We start from the raw sequence: 17050 nt of genomic DNA, 5'->3' as shown, positions 1-17050 counted from the left end.
CCGACCCACAGAGCCCAGCCCTGGCTGTGGGGCTTTTCCCTTCCCGGGGCCGGGCCCGACCCACAGAGCCCAGCTAGGGACATGCAGGGTTACCGGGTTACCCAGGAAGCAGGCGCCTCAGCGGGTGACCCCTGGCTGGCGGAGCCTGGCCGGAGCAGCCCCACCCGCAGCGCAGGATCCCGGCCAGCCAGCTCAACCCGGCGTCTGAGCGGGCGCCTTGGCAGCGGGGCCGTGCAGGCCGACCCCAGCCGGACGGAGGGAGCCGTGGCAGGGGCACGGGGCGGGCTGCGTACAAGTCCGTGCCGCCCCAGCGGGGCTGAAGGGCTGATCCTGCACCGCCCCCGGCCTGTAGAGCCCAGGCTGGGCACAGTCCCGGGGGGGTTGGTAACCTAGGAAGTGCCCAGGCCCTGGAGGTGGCTGCTGTGTCCCAGGGCTCTTCCCGCTGCCCGGGGCTCAGGGGGGCCTTGGAGGGAGAGGTCAGAGCTCCCAGGCGGGTGCCGGCAGGGCAGTGAGCCTACCGTTGGACACAGACAGGTCTGCAAAGGTCTGCAGGACGAAGTAATGGGGCAGGACGCCCGGCTGGAACTTGGTCAGCACCTCCTCCATCACCTGGTTGATGAAACGCTTGCCCGCTGCCACCAGGACGCTGCTCGCTGCCTGCTGCCAGTCGGACACGATTTCCTGGGGAACGAGGCTGCATCATAGACTCAGACTCATAGACTTTAAGGTCAGAAGGGACCATTCTGATCATCTAGTCTGACCCCCTGCACAGTGCAGGCCACAGAATCTCACCCACCCCTCCTAGAATAATCCTCTCACCTAGATCTCAGATATTGAAGCCTTCAGATACTGTGAAGGCCCCAAGATGCAGAGAATCCTCCAGCTGTGATCTGTGCCCCATGCTACAGAGGAAGGCGAAAAACCTCCAGGGCCTCTGCCAATCTACCTGGAGGAAAATTCCTTCCCCACCCCAAATATGGCGACCAGCTAAACCCTGAGCATGTGGGCAAGACTCACCAGCCAGACCCCCAGAAAGAGACATCAGATCGCAGGGCTTTCCGGAAGGGGCCGGGCCCCGCGCAGGCACGTGGCACGGGGGGGGGGCCGGGCCCCGCGCAGGCACGCGGCACGGGGGGGGGCGGGCCCCGCGCAGGCACGCGGCACGGGGGGGGCGTGTGACGGCGCATCGGGGTCCCCCGTCTCCTGCACCCCCGGAGTGGCACGGACAGACTCCCCCAGCCAGTAGAACAGGGGAGTTTATTGCTTCTCCAGGGTACAGCCCAGCACAGATGGAATCTGGTTCCAGGGCAGGCCTAGGATGCCTCAGCCCCCTTGAGATGGGGGAGCCTGGGCCCCTAAATCCCAGCCCCTTGCTCAGGCTGCTTCCTCCATGATCCCAGCCAGAGACAAACTCCCTCCCAGCCCTGCCCCCAGCCAGGTGCTGGTCTCCGCCCCCCTCCCTTTGTCTCTCCCTGGGGGGCTGAGCCAGGTGTCTGGGTTAATGCACGTTTGGGACAGTCAGTGAGAATCTCCCCTCCCAGCGCAGGGGACCCAGGTCACAGAGCAGACAGCCCCCCACTGCACCACAGGGGGGCCAGGCCCCGCACAGGCACGCGGCAAGGGGGGGGCACCAGGCCCCGCGGCGGGGGGGGGGGGCTGCAGGAGCCACCCTGCGGAGACGCGACAGCGCGAGCCCCAGCCTCCACCGGTACCTTGGACTTGGTCATCTCGCTGGACGCCAGGAAGATGACGATCTTGGCCGTGCTCTTGTCCAGCTGCGCGATGTGGGTCCTCACCACGGTCTCCATGGCCCGCAGGAGGATTATGCGGTGGGGATGGGCCAGCTGCGGGAGACAGAGCCACGGGAGTCCCCAGCACCCGAGGGAGGCGCCCCCCTTTCCCAGGCCCGGCTCCCCCTGCCCGGCCTGCGCGGTGCTGTCGGCCGGCGGCCCCCTGCGGACGGGATGCAGCCGCTGGAGGGGGCTTGCCAAGGGGGGGGACGCGTGGGCCTCGGCAGAGAGCCCTGGGGTGCCCCGGCGCCCACTGGCCGTGCCATGCTTGTGCATCTCACAGACGGCCCCTTCCCTCCGACCCGCGCGACTGAGCGCCAGCCCAGCTGTCCCTGCACGTGCCCCAGCGCCCTGCCCGTACCTTGTCGTGGTGCCGCAGATACTCGTCACAGGCGTGCAGGGTCTCCTCCGGCGCGCTGGCCCCCAGGCAGCACAGAGCGCTGTAGACCTGCTCTTGCACCTGCGCATCCTTGTCCGTCATGGCGTCCAGCAGCACCGCGGCCAGCCCTGGGGACGCAGGGAGCGAGTCACCCGCCGCCCGGAGCCAGCTCTCCCACTCGGCTTCCTGGCGCTGACGGCGCGTTCCTGCCTGCCAAGCTCCCTCGGGTGGGGGGCCACTCCCCCCCATCCCCTGAACACCCCACCCCACCCCTCACCGGAGCGTCTCTGTCCCTGCTCAGCCCCTCCCCCGGCACCGAGGCTCCTCCGCCCAGGGAGGGGCATGCCCCCAGCTCTGGAGACGGGGCTCAGCCTCCTGCCCTCCGGCAGCTTCCAACCCCGCTGTCGCCTCCGCGGCCCCGAGCACAAGCCGGCCCAGCCGCTCCCCACCGGCACCGAGAAGCCGTGGTGCCAAGCCCTGCGGCCCAGCAACCGTACGCACCCCGCCGTGCCCCCCCCGCCCACAGACCATACGCACCCCGCCGTGCCCCCCCCGCCCATACGCACCCCGCCGTGCCCCCCCCGCCCACACGCCATATGCACCCCCCCGCCAGTGCCCCCCCGCCCATACGCACCCCGCCGTGCCCCCCCCGCCCACACGCCATACGCACCCCGCCGTGCCCCCCCCGCCCATACGCACCCCGCCCGCCCACAGGCCATACGCACCCCGCCATGCCCCCCCCCCGCCCACACGCCATACGCACCCCGCCGTGCCCCCCCCGCCCATACGCACCCCGCCCGCCCACAGACCATACGCACCCCGCCGTGCCCCCCCCGCCCACACGCCATACGCACCCCGCCCGCCCACAGACCATACGCACCCCGCCGTGCCCCCCCCGCCCACAGACCATACGCACCCCGCCCGCCCACAGACCATACGCACCCCGCCGTGCCCCCCCCGCCCACACGCCATACGCACCCCGCCCGCCCACAGGCCATACGCACCCCGCCGTGCCCCCCCCGCCCACACGCCATACGCACCCCGCCCGCCCACAGACCATACGCACCCCGCCGTGCCCCCCCCGCCCACACGCCATACGCACCCCGCCCGCCCACAGACCATACGCACCCCGCCGTGCCCCCCCGCCCACACGCCATACGCACCCCGCCCGCCCACAGACCATACGCACCCCGCCGTGCCCCCCCGCCCACACGCCATACGCACCCCGCCCGCCCACAGACCATACGCACGCCGTGCCCCCCCCGCCCACACGCCATACGCACCCCGCCCGGCCTCCTGTGTCCCCCCCCCGGCCCACAGACCATACGCACCCCGCCCGGACATCCCCCCCCCCCCGCCCACAGACCATACACACCCCGCCCGGCCTCCTGTGCCCCCCCCCCACCCACAGACCATACGCACCCCGCCCGGACATCCCCCCCCCCACCCACAGACCATACACACCCCGCCCGGCCTCCTGTGCCCCCCCCCACCCACAGACCATACGCACCCCGTCCGGACGGACATGCCCACCCATCCCCCCCCCCCCCCCCCCCCCACCTCGCCCACCAGACCCATACGACTCCCCCCCCCCCCCCACCCCCACGCCCACAGACCATACGCACCCTGCCTGGCCGGACGTGCCCCCCCCCCACGCCCACAGACCATACGCACCCGGCCCCGCGAGAGCAGCCTGCCGTCCCCCACTTCGCGCATCTCTCGTGCGGCTTCCAGTCCCCACGTCTGCGGCCCAAGGAGGGCAGCTCGGCGGGGTCCGGCCTCCACAGCCACACTACGCCAGCTAGCTCCCGGGATGACGGAGCGCCTTGCTCGGGTCCGGTGTCTCCCGCTTCCCTCCCCATGACCGGACCCCTTCGGCGGGCGGGCGGGAGAGCTGGTGCAGCTGTGACGTAGTGGGGGTACTTGCTGGGCTGTGGTGACCCCTGCTGTCTGGAGCAAGACCCAGCAGGGAAAACCTCGCTAGGCAGAGGTAAGGCCAAACTTGTTGAACCAGTGGCCAGACACCCCCCATGGGGAGGAACAAAGGAAGGTGGATGCTGCCCTGGCTGGGGGGGCAGGGCTGCAAGGGAATTTAGTTAGTTGGGTGTGGCTGTCTGTGAGGATGGATGAGACAGCCTAGGGAGAGGAGCTGGAGTTTTAGGGGCCCAGTCTCCCCCATCTCAAGGGGGCCTGAGGCATCCTAGCCCAGTTCCTGTAACCAGATTACATCTGTGCTGCGCTGTGCTGGAGGAGCAATAAACCACCCTCAATTCCACTGGCTGGTACAGTCTGTTTGTGCCATTTCGGGGTGCAGGAGACGGGGAACCCCCCAACGCGCCGTCACAGCAGCCGACAGCCCCTCCTGGCGTAACGCTGCTCCATCTGCGCTTACAGCCGCGAGCAGAGCGCAGCCCGGGCCGGCCCTGGGGTCGGGAAAGCATATCCACGGGGCACCGCACCAGGTGCCAGCCTCTGCGGCGACTTCCCTCCTGGCCGGCAGCTTTGTCCCCAAGCCCTTGCCCTCCCCCTTGGGTGGCAAAGGGGAGATCGCCAGAGGCTGGGAAGGGAGGGGGCGCGGAGCCTGGGGGTGGGCAGTCCCAGTCTCTTTAGCCTCTCCTCATATGGGACCCTCTCCAAACCCCTAATCATTTTAGTTGCCCTTTTCTGAACCCTTTCCAAGGCCAAAATATCTTTTTTGAGGTGAGGAGACCACATCTGTACACAGTATTCAAGATGTGGGCGTACCATAGTTTTATAAAGGGGCAGTAAGATGTTCTGGGTCTTATTTTCTATCCCTTTCCTAATAATTCCTAGCATCCTATTTGCCTTTTTGACCGCCGCTGCACACTGCGTGGAAGTTTTCAGAGAACTGGCCACGATAACTCCAAGATCTTTCCTGATTTGTCATAGCCAAATTAGCCCCCATCATACTGTACGTATAGTTGGGGTTATTTTTCCCGATGTGCATTACTTTACACTTATCCACATTACATTTCATTTGCCATTTTGCTGCCCAATCACTCAGTTTGGTGAGATCTTCTTGGAGTCCCTCACAGTCTGCTTCTGTCTTCACTATCCTAAACAGCTTTGTATCATCTGCAAACTTTACCACCTCACTGCTTACCCCTTTCTCCAGATCATTTATGAATAAGTTGACAAGGATTGGTCCCAGGACTGACCCTTGGGGGACCCCACTAGTTACCCCTCTCCAATCTGAACATTTACCATTTATTCCTACCCTTTGTTTCCTGTCTTTTAAGCAGTTCTCAATCCAAGAAAGGACCTTCCCTCTTATCCCATGGCCATGGAATTTACACAAGAGCCTTTGGTGAGGGACCTTGTCAAAGGCTTTCTGAAAATCTAAGTATAGATTTTCTAATGGGACAGCAGCTGTTCTGAGCCACCTCCCTCCCCCGAGCTGGACCTTCCTCCTTCTGACCCCATGCCCTGCCCTGCCCGCAGCCTGTCTCCCAGTCTCCTCCCTCTGCCGCCCCCTGCTCCGAGACCCGGCTCCCCTGCGGGCTGTCCCTTTCCTCTCCCAGCAGGGACCAGCCGAGGATACGCAGGGCTCAGGCCGGGCCCGCGGCCAGAAGCGCAGCCAGCGAAACGCGGCTCAGAGCAGCCTCCCCGGGTGCTGACACGCTACGCCGGGCCGCCCAGGTCGGCGCCCGGCAGACCCTGCACCCGCCCTCGGCCCAGAGCCAGCCCCTACGGCCCTCTGCAAAGCAGGGCTGGCAGGTCGCGAGTCCCTGCCTGCCCTGTACAGGGGCCCACCCAGCCCTCGCCCGGGGAGGGGCCGGCCCAGCCCTCGGAGCCCCAGGCTGCCCAGAGTGCGAGGAGCTCTCAGGAAACAGAACCGGCACGTCGCCTGCGCTTGCAGGAGGGAGCCCAGGACGGACGCCTGGGATGATCTGGTGCCCCAAGGGGCCATCGTGCTCCACCCAGGAACGGCAGCAGCGAGCCCATGGCACCCGGGGTGGCTGCTGCTCTCAGACAGGCTCTAACTCACCTCGCACAGAGAGCGGCAGGAGCCGAGAAGCCACTTGCTCTGGGGGAGTGATCCTGGCTGCTCGAGAACAGCTCTCGAGTCCCCCACACCGGGCTCTGCCCCCTCCTGCCGCTTAGAGCAGAGCTGCCCGGCGAGATCCAGGCCTGACCCAAGTCAGCCCCCGCCAGGCTCCGTGCCCCACAAACAGGCACAGCCGGTGCCCGGCAGGAGACCTCAGGCGAGAGAGAGAGATGGGGGCGGGCAGGAGGGGCCAGGACAGACGCGCTCTCTAAGGAGTCAGAGGCAGGCACCAGCTGGAGCGCGCTGGCAGGGCGCAGAGGGGGCAGCGGTGGTTTTGTGCCAGGGAGTTTCGCTCACGCTGTCTCTACCCCGGGCTGCGGGGAGAAGCTCCTAAGCAGGCAGCCCAGCCTCCCTGGGTCCTGGCCAGTCTCGTGCCCGTGGGCACTAGGACATGCCCGCTGGGGCGCGGGAGGGACTTGGCCAGGGCTTTGCCGCTGGCACCAGGCGACCGGTCTCCTCTAACCCCTCGCAGCCGAGCAGCTGGAGGCCCGGGTGGCTGGTGGCCTGGAACAGCCACAGGGGCACATGCCAGCTGCCCGCTTCTCTGGTTTCAGATGCAGCGAGCAATCGGACGGCGCTATTCACCGCGGCTCTACCACGCTCCGGCCATCGCGCCACCCTCACTCCCAAGCACCACGCGGCTGAGCGGCCTTTGCTGCTCCCCACGGCCAACACCGGCTTTCCCGGCCCCCGCGGGGACCTGCCAGCTAACGGGGCGCGGCACCCAGGCTGTGCGGCACCCTGCCTGGAACTGCCCCACGCGCCGGCCAGAGGGTGCACATCGGAGACCGGGAACCACGCCAGCGGCCAGACATCAGGCGGCTAGCCGGTTAAAGGCTCTGGGGGCGGTGCCCAGAGTTAACTGGTAGGGCGAACCGCGAAGCTAACAGCCCTGCTAACCTCTGACTGCCTCGCGGCATTTCTACCAGCCCCCAGCCCGGCCGCTCAGCCCGACCCCCGCAGGACAAACCAAGCGCGCAGCGGCATCCGGCACTTACGTCTCACCCGCGACTCTGCCATGCTCCCCACGCAGAGCTTCCCAGCCCACGGCCACGAGGCTGCAGCTTCTTGCTCCTTCTCCAAGTGGGAAGTGCCCAGGGACCCAATTCTGCCGGCCCACAGGGGCTCCTCCAGGGAGCTCGCACGCTCTGCAGGACCAGTCTGTCTGGCTAGAGACCGGGGAGCCTGGAGAGCGTCACCATGAAGCAGGAGAGGCTGAGTCCAGCCACAGGGAAGCAAGATATCGGCCACTTGAGCTTCTCGGGGGCAGCCAGCTGTCACCCAATGCCCGACCTCTTCAGGCCTCAGCGCCCCTGGCCGTGTCCCGCTGCTGGGTCACCAAGGCGCTCGCCAGCACCAGCACAGCTCTGCAGGCCCAGAGCGGGCCAGGCCCGAGGGAGCACCCCACGGCCTGCTCTCGACAGCGTCGGCCTTCTGCTAGGCCTGCAAAGAGACATAAGAACATGAGAGCGGCCAGACGGGATCAGAACCAGCCCAGGGTCCTGTCTGCTGACAGCGGCCAATGCCAGGTGCCCCAGAGGGAGGGATCACAACAGGGAATCCTCACGGGATCCCTCCCCCGTCAGCCACCTCCAGACAAACAGAGGCCAGGGACCCATTCCTGTCCAATAGCTATTGGAGCTCCATGAATCTATCTAGCTCTTTTTTGAACCCTGTTAAAGTCGTGGTCTTCACAACATCCTCAGGCGAGGAGTTCCACAGGTTGACTGTGCATTGTGTGAAGAAAAACTTCCTTGTGTTTGTTTGAAACCTGCTGCCTGTTCGTTTCATTTGGTGACCCCTAGCTCTTATGGGAACAAGCAAATCACTTTTCCTGAGTCACTTTCTCCACACCACTCGTGATTTCACAGACCTCTATCGTATCCCCCCTTAGTCTCCTCTTTTCCAAGCTGAAACGTCCCCGGCTACTTAATCTCTCCTCACATGTCACCGCAGGTCTGACCACAGCACTCCCTGGCCGGCCAACAGCAGCCCGTGCTGCCTCGCCCCATCCCAGCACTCGCAGGCCAGGACCCCAGGGCCCGGCGCGGCTTTGGCCAGCAACAACAGGCCTGTGCCCTGTGGGGGAGGCGCTGCCAAGAGCGGCCTTGCTCGAGGGAGGTCTGCTGCAGCTCTCCCCGGCGGCAGCACAGACTTGCTCTGCCCGGGTGCTGAAGCAGCACCCGTGGGTTACAGGGAGCCCGCGGGGGTGAGCACACAGGAGCCGGTGCGGATCCACACAGAGGTGCCACAGCGCAGCAACAGCATCCAAAAATACACATTGCAGCTCTCACCTCCTCTCCTCCACGGCCGCGCTGCCCCCCCCCGGCAAACGTGTGGCGTTGCCGAAACATCATAGAATCATAGGACTGGAAGGGACCTCGAGAGGTCGAGTCCAGCCCCCCGCCCTCAAGGCAGGACCAACCAAGTACTATCCCTGACAAATTTTTGCCCCAAATCCCTAAATGGCCTCTGCAAGAATTGAACTCACAGCCCTGGGTTTCGCAGGCCAATGCTCAAACCACTGAGCTATCCCTCCCCCCCACCACCCCACTGAGGCTTGTTCTTTCTCCACCGCCTTCCTGCCAGGGCTCCCTCAGCCAGCTGCACCCGCTGAAGAGCTCACCCCCCTTCCACCAGGGCCTTATCAGCCCAGATAACCTGCTCAGAAGGAAACTCCACTTCCCCTGCTGCGGAGGAAGTGACAGGCCAGCATTCGGTAGCCTCCCGCCTTGGGCAACTCGTTTCTAAGCCCCGCAAACGCCTTCCGCCCTGGGCTACCCGCCCATATCACACCGGGCCTTTGCCTCTTGCTCTCAAGGGCTAAATGCCCCGCTAGCCACCCAGGCCGCCTCGGCAAGACATGCTTGTGACATAGTGGGGGTACCTTGCTGGTTGCTAGGCTGGGGCTGTGGGTGAACCCCCCGGCTGCTGCCTGTACCACGGCCCAGCCGAGCAGCTGATGGGACAGGGAGGTGGCCTGTTCTACCAGTTACCCCCAAGGAGAGGAACAAAGGAAGGTGGGATGCCGCCCCTGGCTGGGGGGCAGGGCTGGAAGGGACGGTCTTTAGTTTTCTGTCTGGGAAGCAGGGGAGAAGGAGCGAGGGAGGGGGCAGGGATTATAGGGCCCAGCCACCCCCCATCTCAAGGGGGCACTGAGGCCTCTTAGCCCCAGTTCCTGTAACCAGATTCCATCTGTGCTGTGCTGTATCCTGGAGGAGCAATAAACTCCCTCTGTGCTACTGGCTGGTGGAGTCTGTTCATACCGCTACAGGGGTGCAGGAGACGGGAAAACCCCAACGCGCTGTCACAGTGGTCGAGCGCTCCCAGGCAGCCAGTGCACAGCAGGGTGCCAGGCGCTCTCAGGTCCCTAAGCCCCAGTTCACCAGGGCAACCCCTGGCACAGCAGGGCACATGGCTAGGCAGGATCCAGGGGCTGGGGCCATTTCACGGCACCCCTCCAGAGGCTGGATCCTGGCCACTGCGACGGCCGCCCTGGGTGGGAAGGAGCCTCGCTGCCTTTCGGGCACTTTCGCGGCCACAGGACGTTAAACAGCACAAGCGCCGGGAGTTCGGCTCTTGCGCCTGCCGTCTCAGTGCTGTGTGGCAGGGCTCTGGCCGCAGCGCCGCTCCCCTCGCCCTCTGGCCGCCCGGCTCGGCAGGGAGGACGGCAGGGCATGGCGTGGCATTGCCACCCTCTTTCGACGCTGCATTCGCTGGGCACCGGCCAACAGGCAGCCTGAACCCCGCCGGAGCGCCTTGTGACCTCCCCTTGGGGTGAGAGCCCCCGGCCTGCCCTGGGAAGCCTGCGAGTCCCGGGGAACAGCCCACTGGCGCTCAGGTTTCACAGGCAGGGCCCTGGCCACAGCACCATGCGGGAGAGTCCCTGCTGCAGGATGAACCAGGAGGCTCCCGACGCTGCACAAACCTGGCCCTCACGCAAGAGCCTAAAGAAAAGCGGAGCCCGCGGGGCCGGGGCAGCCCAGCATGAAGCCCTAGCGCTCCAGCCGCAGCGACGTGGGGCACCAGGCCGGGGCTGGCCGCCTGCCAGCCAGCCGTTTGCAGTCACACGGCTCAGGCAGCTCGGGTGCCGGGATTTCAGCTCGGAATCCCGAGGAAACTGCCGACTCATGGGGCACAGGGGAGAGGAAGGAAGCAGCCCAGGGCTCCTAGTGCCTGGACTCGGACAGGCTGTGTCAGCTCCAAAGGGGCACGCAAGGCAGTTAGCCACAGGGCAAGTGACCACGGCTAACCTGGCCAGCAGACCTCACAGACACCCGCCCACTGCCACAGGACTGGCCAGACGCAGACACGCCCGGGCCAGCAGGAGCTCGCAGAGACACCGTCTACCACAGCCCCCTGCAGCGGGGCAGCGGCCGCCCGCACCTTGCTCCCCGAGGGGTCGTGGCAGGACACACGTACCAACCACGAATCGACATGGGCTCAGCGCCCCCAAGTAACCCGGGCGCAGCCTGGCCAGGGCGGAGCGCAGCCGGGTGGCCTTGCCTGACGCCGCAGCCCCGCGAGGGGCTCACCGCGCTGGGAACAATCAGCCCCCCAAGGGCCCAGCCCCAAACCCGTCCCCAGCCCAGCGCCCAGCCCCCCAACCCGCCCCCCCCAGCCCAGCGCCCAGCCCCCCAACCCGCCCCCGCCCCCAGCCCAGCGCCCAGCCCCCCAACCCGCCCCCAGCCCAGCCCCCCAACCCGCCCCCGCCCCCAGCCCAGCGCCCAGCCCCCCAACCCGCCCCCCACCCCCCCCCAGCCCAGCGCCCAGCCCCCCAACCCGCCCCCCACCCCCAGCCCAGCGCCCAGCCCCCCAACCCGCCCCCCCCCCAGCCCAGCGCCCAGCCCCCCAACCCGCCCCCCCCAGCCCCAGCCCAGCGCCCAGCCCCCCAACCCGCCCCCCCCCCCAGCCCAGCGCCCAGCCCCCCAACCCGCCCCCAGCCCAGCCCAGCCCAGCCCCCCCCCCAACCCGCCCCCGCCCCCAGCCCAGCGCCCAGCCCCCCAACCCGCCCCCAGCCCAGCCCCCCCCCACCCGCCCCCGCCCCCAGCCCAGCGCCCAGCCCCCCAACCCGCCCCCCACCCCCAGCCCAGCGCCCAGCCCCCCAACCTGCCCCCACCCCCAGCCCAGCGCCCAGCCCCCCAACCCGCCCCCAGCCCAGCGCCCAGCCCCCCAACCCGCCCCCGCCCCCAGCCCAGCGCCCAGCCCCCCAACCCGCCCCCGCCCCCAGCCCAGCGCCCAGCCCCCCAACCCGCCCCCGCCCCCAGCCCAGCGCCCAGCCCCCCAACCCGCCCCCGCCCCCAGCCCAGCGCCCAGCCCCCCAACCCGCCCCCGCCCCCAGCCCAGCGCCCAGCCCCCCAACCCGCCCCCGCCCCCAGCCCAGCGCCCAGCCCCCCACCCCGCCCTGCCCCCCCCCGCCCCCAGCCCAGCGCCCAGCCCCCCAACCCGCCCCCAGCCCAGCGCCCAGCCCCCCAACCCGCCCCAGCGTCCCGCCCCCCAGTGACGGGCCGGGGCTCCCAACCCCCCGTACCTGCTCCGCTTGCTCGCGCTGCTGCCGCCGCGGCCGCTTCCGGGAGAGCCTGGCCCCGCCCCCACCTGTGCGAGGGGAGGAGACTCCGCGCCCCGCCCCCGCCCGCTGCGCCCCGCCCCCGCACGTGACCGTCCGGCTCGGCGCGACGGTTGGGCGGAGGCACCAGGACGCGGCGATACGCGTGCGCGCGAGCTCAGCGAAACCCCGCCCCCACAACTAGCCACACCCGTGGGCGGAGACCCCACCCATTCGGGGCGTGGCGCCGACAGGCCCCGCCCCTGCGGCCTCTACAGTAGCTGGGTTCTCTTGCACCGCACTGCTGAGCCCCTCCCTGCGGGGCACCCCCACGTGGGGTTCCCTACCCCCCCCTCACCCCTCCCTGCGGGGCACCCCCACAGCCCCACGTGGGGTTCTCTACCCCCCTCACCCCTCCCTGCGGGGCAGCCCCACAGCCCCACGTGGGGTTCCCTACCCCCCCACCCCTCCCTGCGGGGCACCCCCACAGCCCCACGTGGGGTTCCCTACCCCCCCACCCCTCCCTGCGGCGCAGCCCCACAGCCCCACGTGGGGTTCCCTACCCCCCTCACCCCTCCCTGCGGGGCACCCCCACAGCCCCACGTGGGGTTCCCTACCCCCCCACCCCTCCCTGCGGGGCACCCCCACAGCCCCACGTGGGGTTCTCTACCCCCCCACCCCTCCCTGCGGCGCAGCCCCACAGCCCCACGTGGGGTTCTCTACCCCCCTCACCCCTCCCTGCGGGGCACCCCCACAGCCCCACGTGGGGTTCCCTACCCCCCCACCCCTCCCTGCGGGGCAGCCCCACAGCCCCACGTGGGGTTCTCTACCCCCCTCACCCCTCCCTGCGGGGCAGCCCCACAGCCCCACGTGGGGTTCCCTACCCCCCCACCCCTCCCTGCGGGGCAGCCCCACAGCTCCACGTGGGGTTCCCTACCCCCCCACCCCTCCCTGCGGGGCACCCCCACAGCCCCACGCGGGGTTCTCTACCCCCCTCACCCCTCCCTGCGGGGCACCCCCACAGCCCCACGTGGGGTTCCCTACCCCCCTCACCCCTCCCTGCAGGACACCTGCATAGCTCCATGTGGGGTTCTCTCCCCTCCCCCACGCAGGAGATCCCCACTCCCTGCTGAGCCGCCTGTGGGAGACCCCTCCCCCCCACACACATGGCTGAGTTCTCGCCCCAACCCACCCCTTGCAGGACACGTGTGCACTCCGGGGGGGCTCTCTCTTCACCCCCCAGTGCAGGCCCCCGCTATGCTCTAGAGGAGATGCCCACCCACTCGGAGAAGTGCCCCCCAAGCCCACCCCGCTGGGGGTCAGGGGCACGCCCCACGCCAGCAGGGCAGCGCTGTGGTCGGCAGGTCAGTCGCCCCGCCATACGTGCGTGGAGGGTGGGCGTGTCTGACAGACCCCAGGCCTCTGCCCCGGCGTCACCTCCCAGCCATGCTCAGAGGGGAGTGTGGGGCAGGCAAGGCCACCCCCACGTCTGCGTCCCATGTACCCCACACCCAGCGCTGCCACCCTCCTACCCTCGCCGGGGGCCCTTTCCCACAGGGCGTGTCCACAGACCCAGAGCTGCTGCCGCCCGCGGCCAGGCGGGCACACACGTGCCTCACAGCTGAGCCCTTGCCCCTGCCCCACGGACACCAGCACATCCCCAGCCGCAAGTCCAGCCCCATTGCTAAAGCCAGGCAGGCCCGGGCCGGCTGTCACAGCGCCGCACACCATGGCCGCAGCCAGCTTGCGGGGCAGTGGGGCCAAGGGGGGAAGGAAGTAGCCGTGCTCTCAGGGGGTGCGTCGGCAGGGGAAACTGAGGCACAAGGGCTGCCCGGTTTTCCTTGGGGGATTTTCCCTGGTTGCTTTGGGGAAGGTGGGATGCAGATAACGCCGCGCACGGCTGGGCGGCATCGAGCCCCTACTGAGGGGGCCACGCAGGCATGGGACAGGCAGGCTCCAGCCGAGACCTGGAGAAGAGCTACCTGCCAACCTTGTGCTTGGGCAGGACGCCGATGGGCCACACCAGGGCCCCTAGTCCCCAGGTTGGGGCTTGCACCCTCCAGTCACCCTGTATCTTCCTGGGGGCAACCCCCCAGGCTCCGGCAGCAACGGGGCTGTGCTTCCAGGGGTCGGGCAGGCTCCACGGCTCGGCCTGCAGGAACTCGCCTGGCAGGAGGGAGGGAGACCAATGGGAAAGGGGGCTTGATTTCCATTCCTGATCCGCGGGAGCGTGGACAGGAGAGCTGGGCCCCCAAAGGGTTAAGCCCAGGTAGCTAGTGGAGTGTGGGCAGGGAGCCAGAAGAACCAATAGGCTGCAGCGCTGAACCGCCAACTGCAACGGTAACCCGCTCGGCGGGAGAGTCGCCAGGAGTTGGGACGCGGGCCGATCCAAAGCCAGGCGGGCCTGCCAGGCCGCCCAGGGATTCGAGGCAGGGGAGGGGGCCGAGCCAGGGAGGGCTCGTGAGCAAATAAAGGGGAAAACGTGGATCCATCGGGGCGGGTTTCTTTTGGGTTGTTTGGTTTAAACGTCTCTGTGGGGCTGTCTGCCTTCCCGCCCCCGGCTCGGTTCCAGTCACTGCCCCAAGGCCTCTGGGCTTTGGGGGTGGGTTTGTGCTTTCCTAGCTGCTCTGTAACATCTCCCAAGCCAGGGTGCTTTCCCGGAGCGGCGTCCGCTCGCTCGGAACATCCCTGGCAGGCGCTTTGAGGGAGGGAGGGAGGAGTGTGGTGCGTGCGTCCAGTCCCCCCCGCCCGAGGCTGGGCAGTCGGCTACCAGAGACGGCAGCTTCTTTCTCTCTCTCTCCTTTTCAAGCTGTTCGGGGCAAAAGAGCTTGGGCTGCCCCGGGGGAGGAATTCAAGTGCCCCCTGGTTTTTGAGGGTAAATCACTTGATGGCAGCTTTGGTTTTCTCTCAGAGCCAGGGCACGTGTGACAGTGGGGGCCCCGCGGCAAAGGGATGTAGGGTCTTTGCGGCCCCACCTTCTGTACTCAGAGTGCCAGCGTGGGGATCAGCCCGGTGGGAGTCTGCAGGGAAAGTCTCTCCTCTGTGACGGGCACGGTTGGCTCTTTCTACTCATCTTCCCGCACCGCCGGGCCTTTGGCCAGCCACTACACAGACACTCCCCCTTCCCACCCTGGGGTTCTGTGATTCAGTATCCCTCCCTGCTTAGCTCCCAGAGGGGAGAGCCGGTACCGGTCCTTGGGCCCATTCCACAGAACAGCAAACTGAGGCCCAGGGCGAGGCACTGATCTGCCCGAGCCTAGAGCCAGAGGTAAAGCTCAGGCATTCCTAGGTCCCAGTGCTCGGCTCTGCCCACTAGGCCAGGCCCCCAACTTCTGACAGCTGCACTATGTACCACAGGACCAGCCCAACCCCAGGTGGGGAGGACCACAGCAGCCTGAGAGGGGCCAAGGGGGGACACTGGAAGTCCCCTTTTCACAGGGCAGGGCGGGTGCTGGGGTCAGCATGGGGTTTGCTTGCGGGCTCTGCACCGATTGGGCGGGTAGGAAGGGCGCTGGGCCCGCGAGAGCCACAAGGCCTGCAGGGAAGGGCCCGGGATGGAGGTGGGGTCGCTAGTTACGGCCGGGGTGGGGGGCGACCCTGGGGGGAGGGCACAGGGCCGGGAGTCGGAGCCCTGAGTTCCCAGCTCTGCCGTGATTCCCCGTGTGGCTGGAGCCCATCTCTGCCCCTCTGCAGCGCCGGGCAGCCTGGGGGCAGAGTGGGTGGAAAGTTACAGGGAGCCCCTCGCTGGGACGGGGGCAGCAGGGGAGAACACCAAAGGTGCAGTGTGGAACCGTACCCAGGCGAGGGAGGCTGGCTTCTTCAGGGCAGAGCCCAGACGCCCCGCCGCAGCCGGAACGGTCCCTTTCATGAGCCCTATTCCGGCCGCCCTGGCTTGTTTGGCCAAACTGGGCACCTGCCCGCTTGGCTCTCACTAGCCGGCCATCAGTCGGCAGGACAAACGGGACCCATGCCTGGCCTTACAAGGGTGGGCCAGGGCACTGGGGACATGGGGCAGTGCCAGCCCTGTCGGGGAGGGAAGGCTCCAGAGAGCCGCTTGGGCTGGGGTGTGACAGTCTGGGCACAGCTGAGGGCGTCCACTCAGGGCGAATCGCTCAAACCAGGCTCCTCGCAGCCCCCGACGAGACCTTCCCAACAGGCCACACTCCAGCCCCACCGAGCGCTCCAGCTGCCAGTCCCAGCAGGAACCTCACGAGCAAACCCCCTCGGACACCCCAGCTCTCCCTGTGCCCCCCCAGCCCCGGGCCTGACGGGGGGGGGGTTCTAGAACCCAGTCCCACCTACCCGGACGGGTTCTCCGGGTCCCAAGGAACCAGCCCCAGATCCCCGGTCAGTTCCCACTCTGGATCTTCCCCACGAGATCACGCTGGGCCCGTCCTTTAGCATCCACCCCCTGAAGGGTTATTAACGAGAGAGAGGGAAGGCGGGACTGAGGCTTTGAAGGCGAATCCGTCGCACGCACCAGGCACCCAGCTCTGGATGCAGGCTCTCAGCAGAGATGCTACAAACTGCCGGCTTAGCAGTCTCTGGTGCCCATCCTGTGCCAGGGCGGGTCGGCCTCCTTCCCGCTCGCTGCCCCGCAAGGCTGCACCTGGGATCAGGAGCGAGATTACAGCCGAGACGGAGACGCCTCCTGGCGCTTTATATCCATCCCTGGTGTCTCCCAAGCTGGAGAAGGTCACGTGGCCAAGTGTGGATTACACCTGTCAACAGAGGGGTGTAGTCTAGACACAGCCCATGTCCCACGTCAGCAGCCCTGAGATACTGACCGGTCTGCAGGTTCCCAGACGCCTCCCTCAGGCGCGCAGGGGCCTCTCCGAGAGCCAGTGTCCCTGGGGCCGTGCTAGTTCGCACAGTCACTGACTGGACAGCCCCTCCCTACAGCAGGCCGTGCAGGCCAGGGACACCCACCGCAGCAGCCCAGAGCCCGTGTCCGTAGCCCCCCAGACCCCACACCGGCACACGGGCAGACACAATCAGCAGGACGGAAGCTCCCTTTGACCCCGCACGGCCCCTTTGTACGGACTTTGGGGCACCCCCAGGGTGCAGCCCTGATCTGGCTGCTCCCCTTGACATCCAGTAACATGACACCGCCCCGGCTGTCTGCAAACCCGCCCATTCCCCGTCCTGGGACGCAGGCAAGTCAGCACCGGCCCCCTGGGGCCTCGGGACAGGGACGTGCCCAAGCCACAGAGCAAGCCTTGAAGGAGGCAGAAATAGAATCCCAGAATCCCAGGGCGGGCAGAGCC

General features: G+C 67.7%; 1 protein-coding gene across 6 annotated transcripts in view; it reads right to left on the bottom strand.

The window, feature by feature from the left end:
- The window catches only part of MROH1 (maestro heat like repeat family member 1), a 65525-nt gene extending 53616 nt beyond the window's left edge, over positions 1 to 11909 (bottom strand). For 5 of the 6 annotated variants that reach the window (XM_089776085.1, XM_089776088.1, XM_089776087.1 and 2 more), the window contains exons 1-5: positions 11769 to 11909; positions 7237 to 7681; positions 2152 to 2297; positions 1713 to 1844; positions 519 to 681 (exon numbers count right to left, since the gene is read on the bottom strand). In XM_089776085.1, the coding sequence (XP_089632211.1) occupies positions 519 to 681; positions 1713 to 1844; positions 2152 to 2297; positions 7237 to 7258 (463 nt within the window). In that variant the 5' untranslated portion in view covers positions 7259 to 7681; positions 11769 to 11909. Of the gene's footprint in view, positions 1 to 518; positions 682 to 1712; positions 1845 to 2151; positions 2298 to 7236; positions 7682 to 10624; positions 10796 to 11768 lie in introns of those variants that run through there. The other variant, XM_089776086.1, reaches the window with a different exon arrangement.
- Between the last annotated feature and the right edge of the window lie 5141 nt (positions 11910 to 17050).

Source organism: Pelodiscus sinensis, chromosome 2 (assembly GCF_052426305.1).
Source record: "Pelodiscus sinensis isolate ZL-2025 chromosome 2, ASM5242630v1, whole genome shotgun sequence".
NCBI classification, from domain to species: domain Eukaryota; kingdom Metazoa; phylum Chordata; order Testudines; family Trionychidae; genus Pelodiscus; species Pelodiscus sinensis.
Note: the sequence above shows the minus strand (reverse complement) of the source record. Positions and strands in the feature narration are given on the sequence as shown.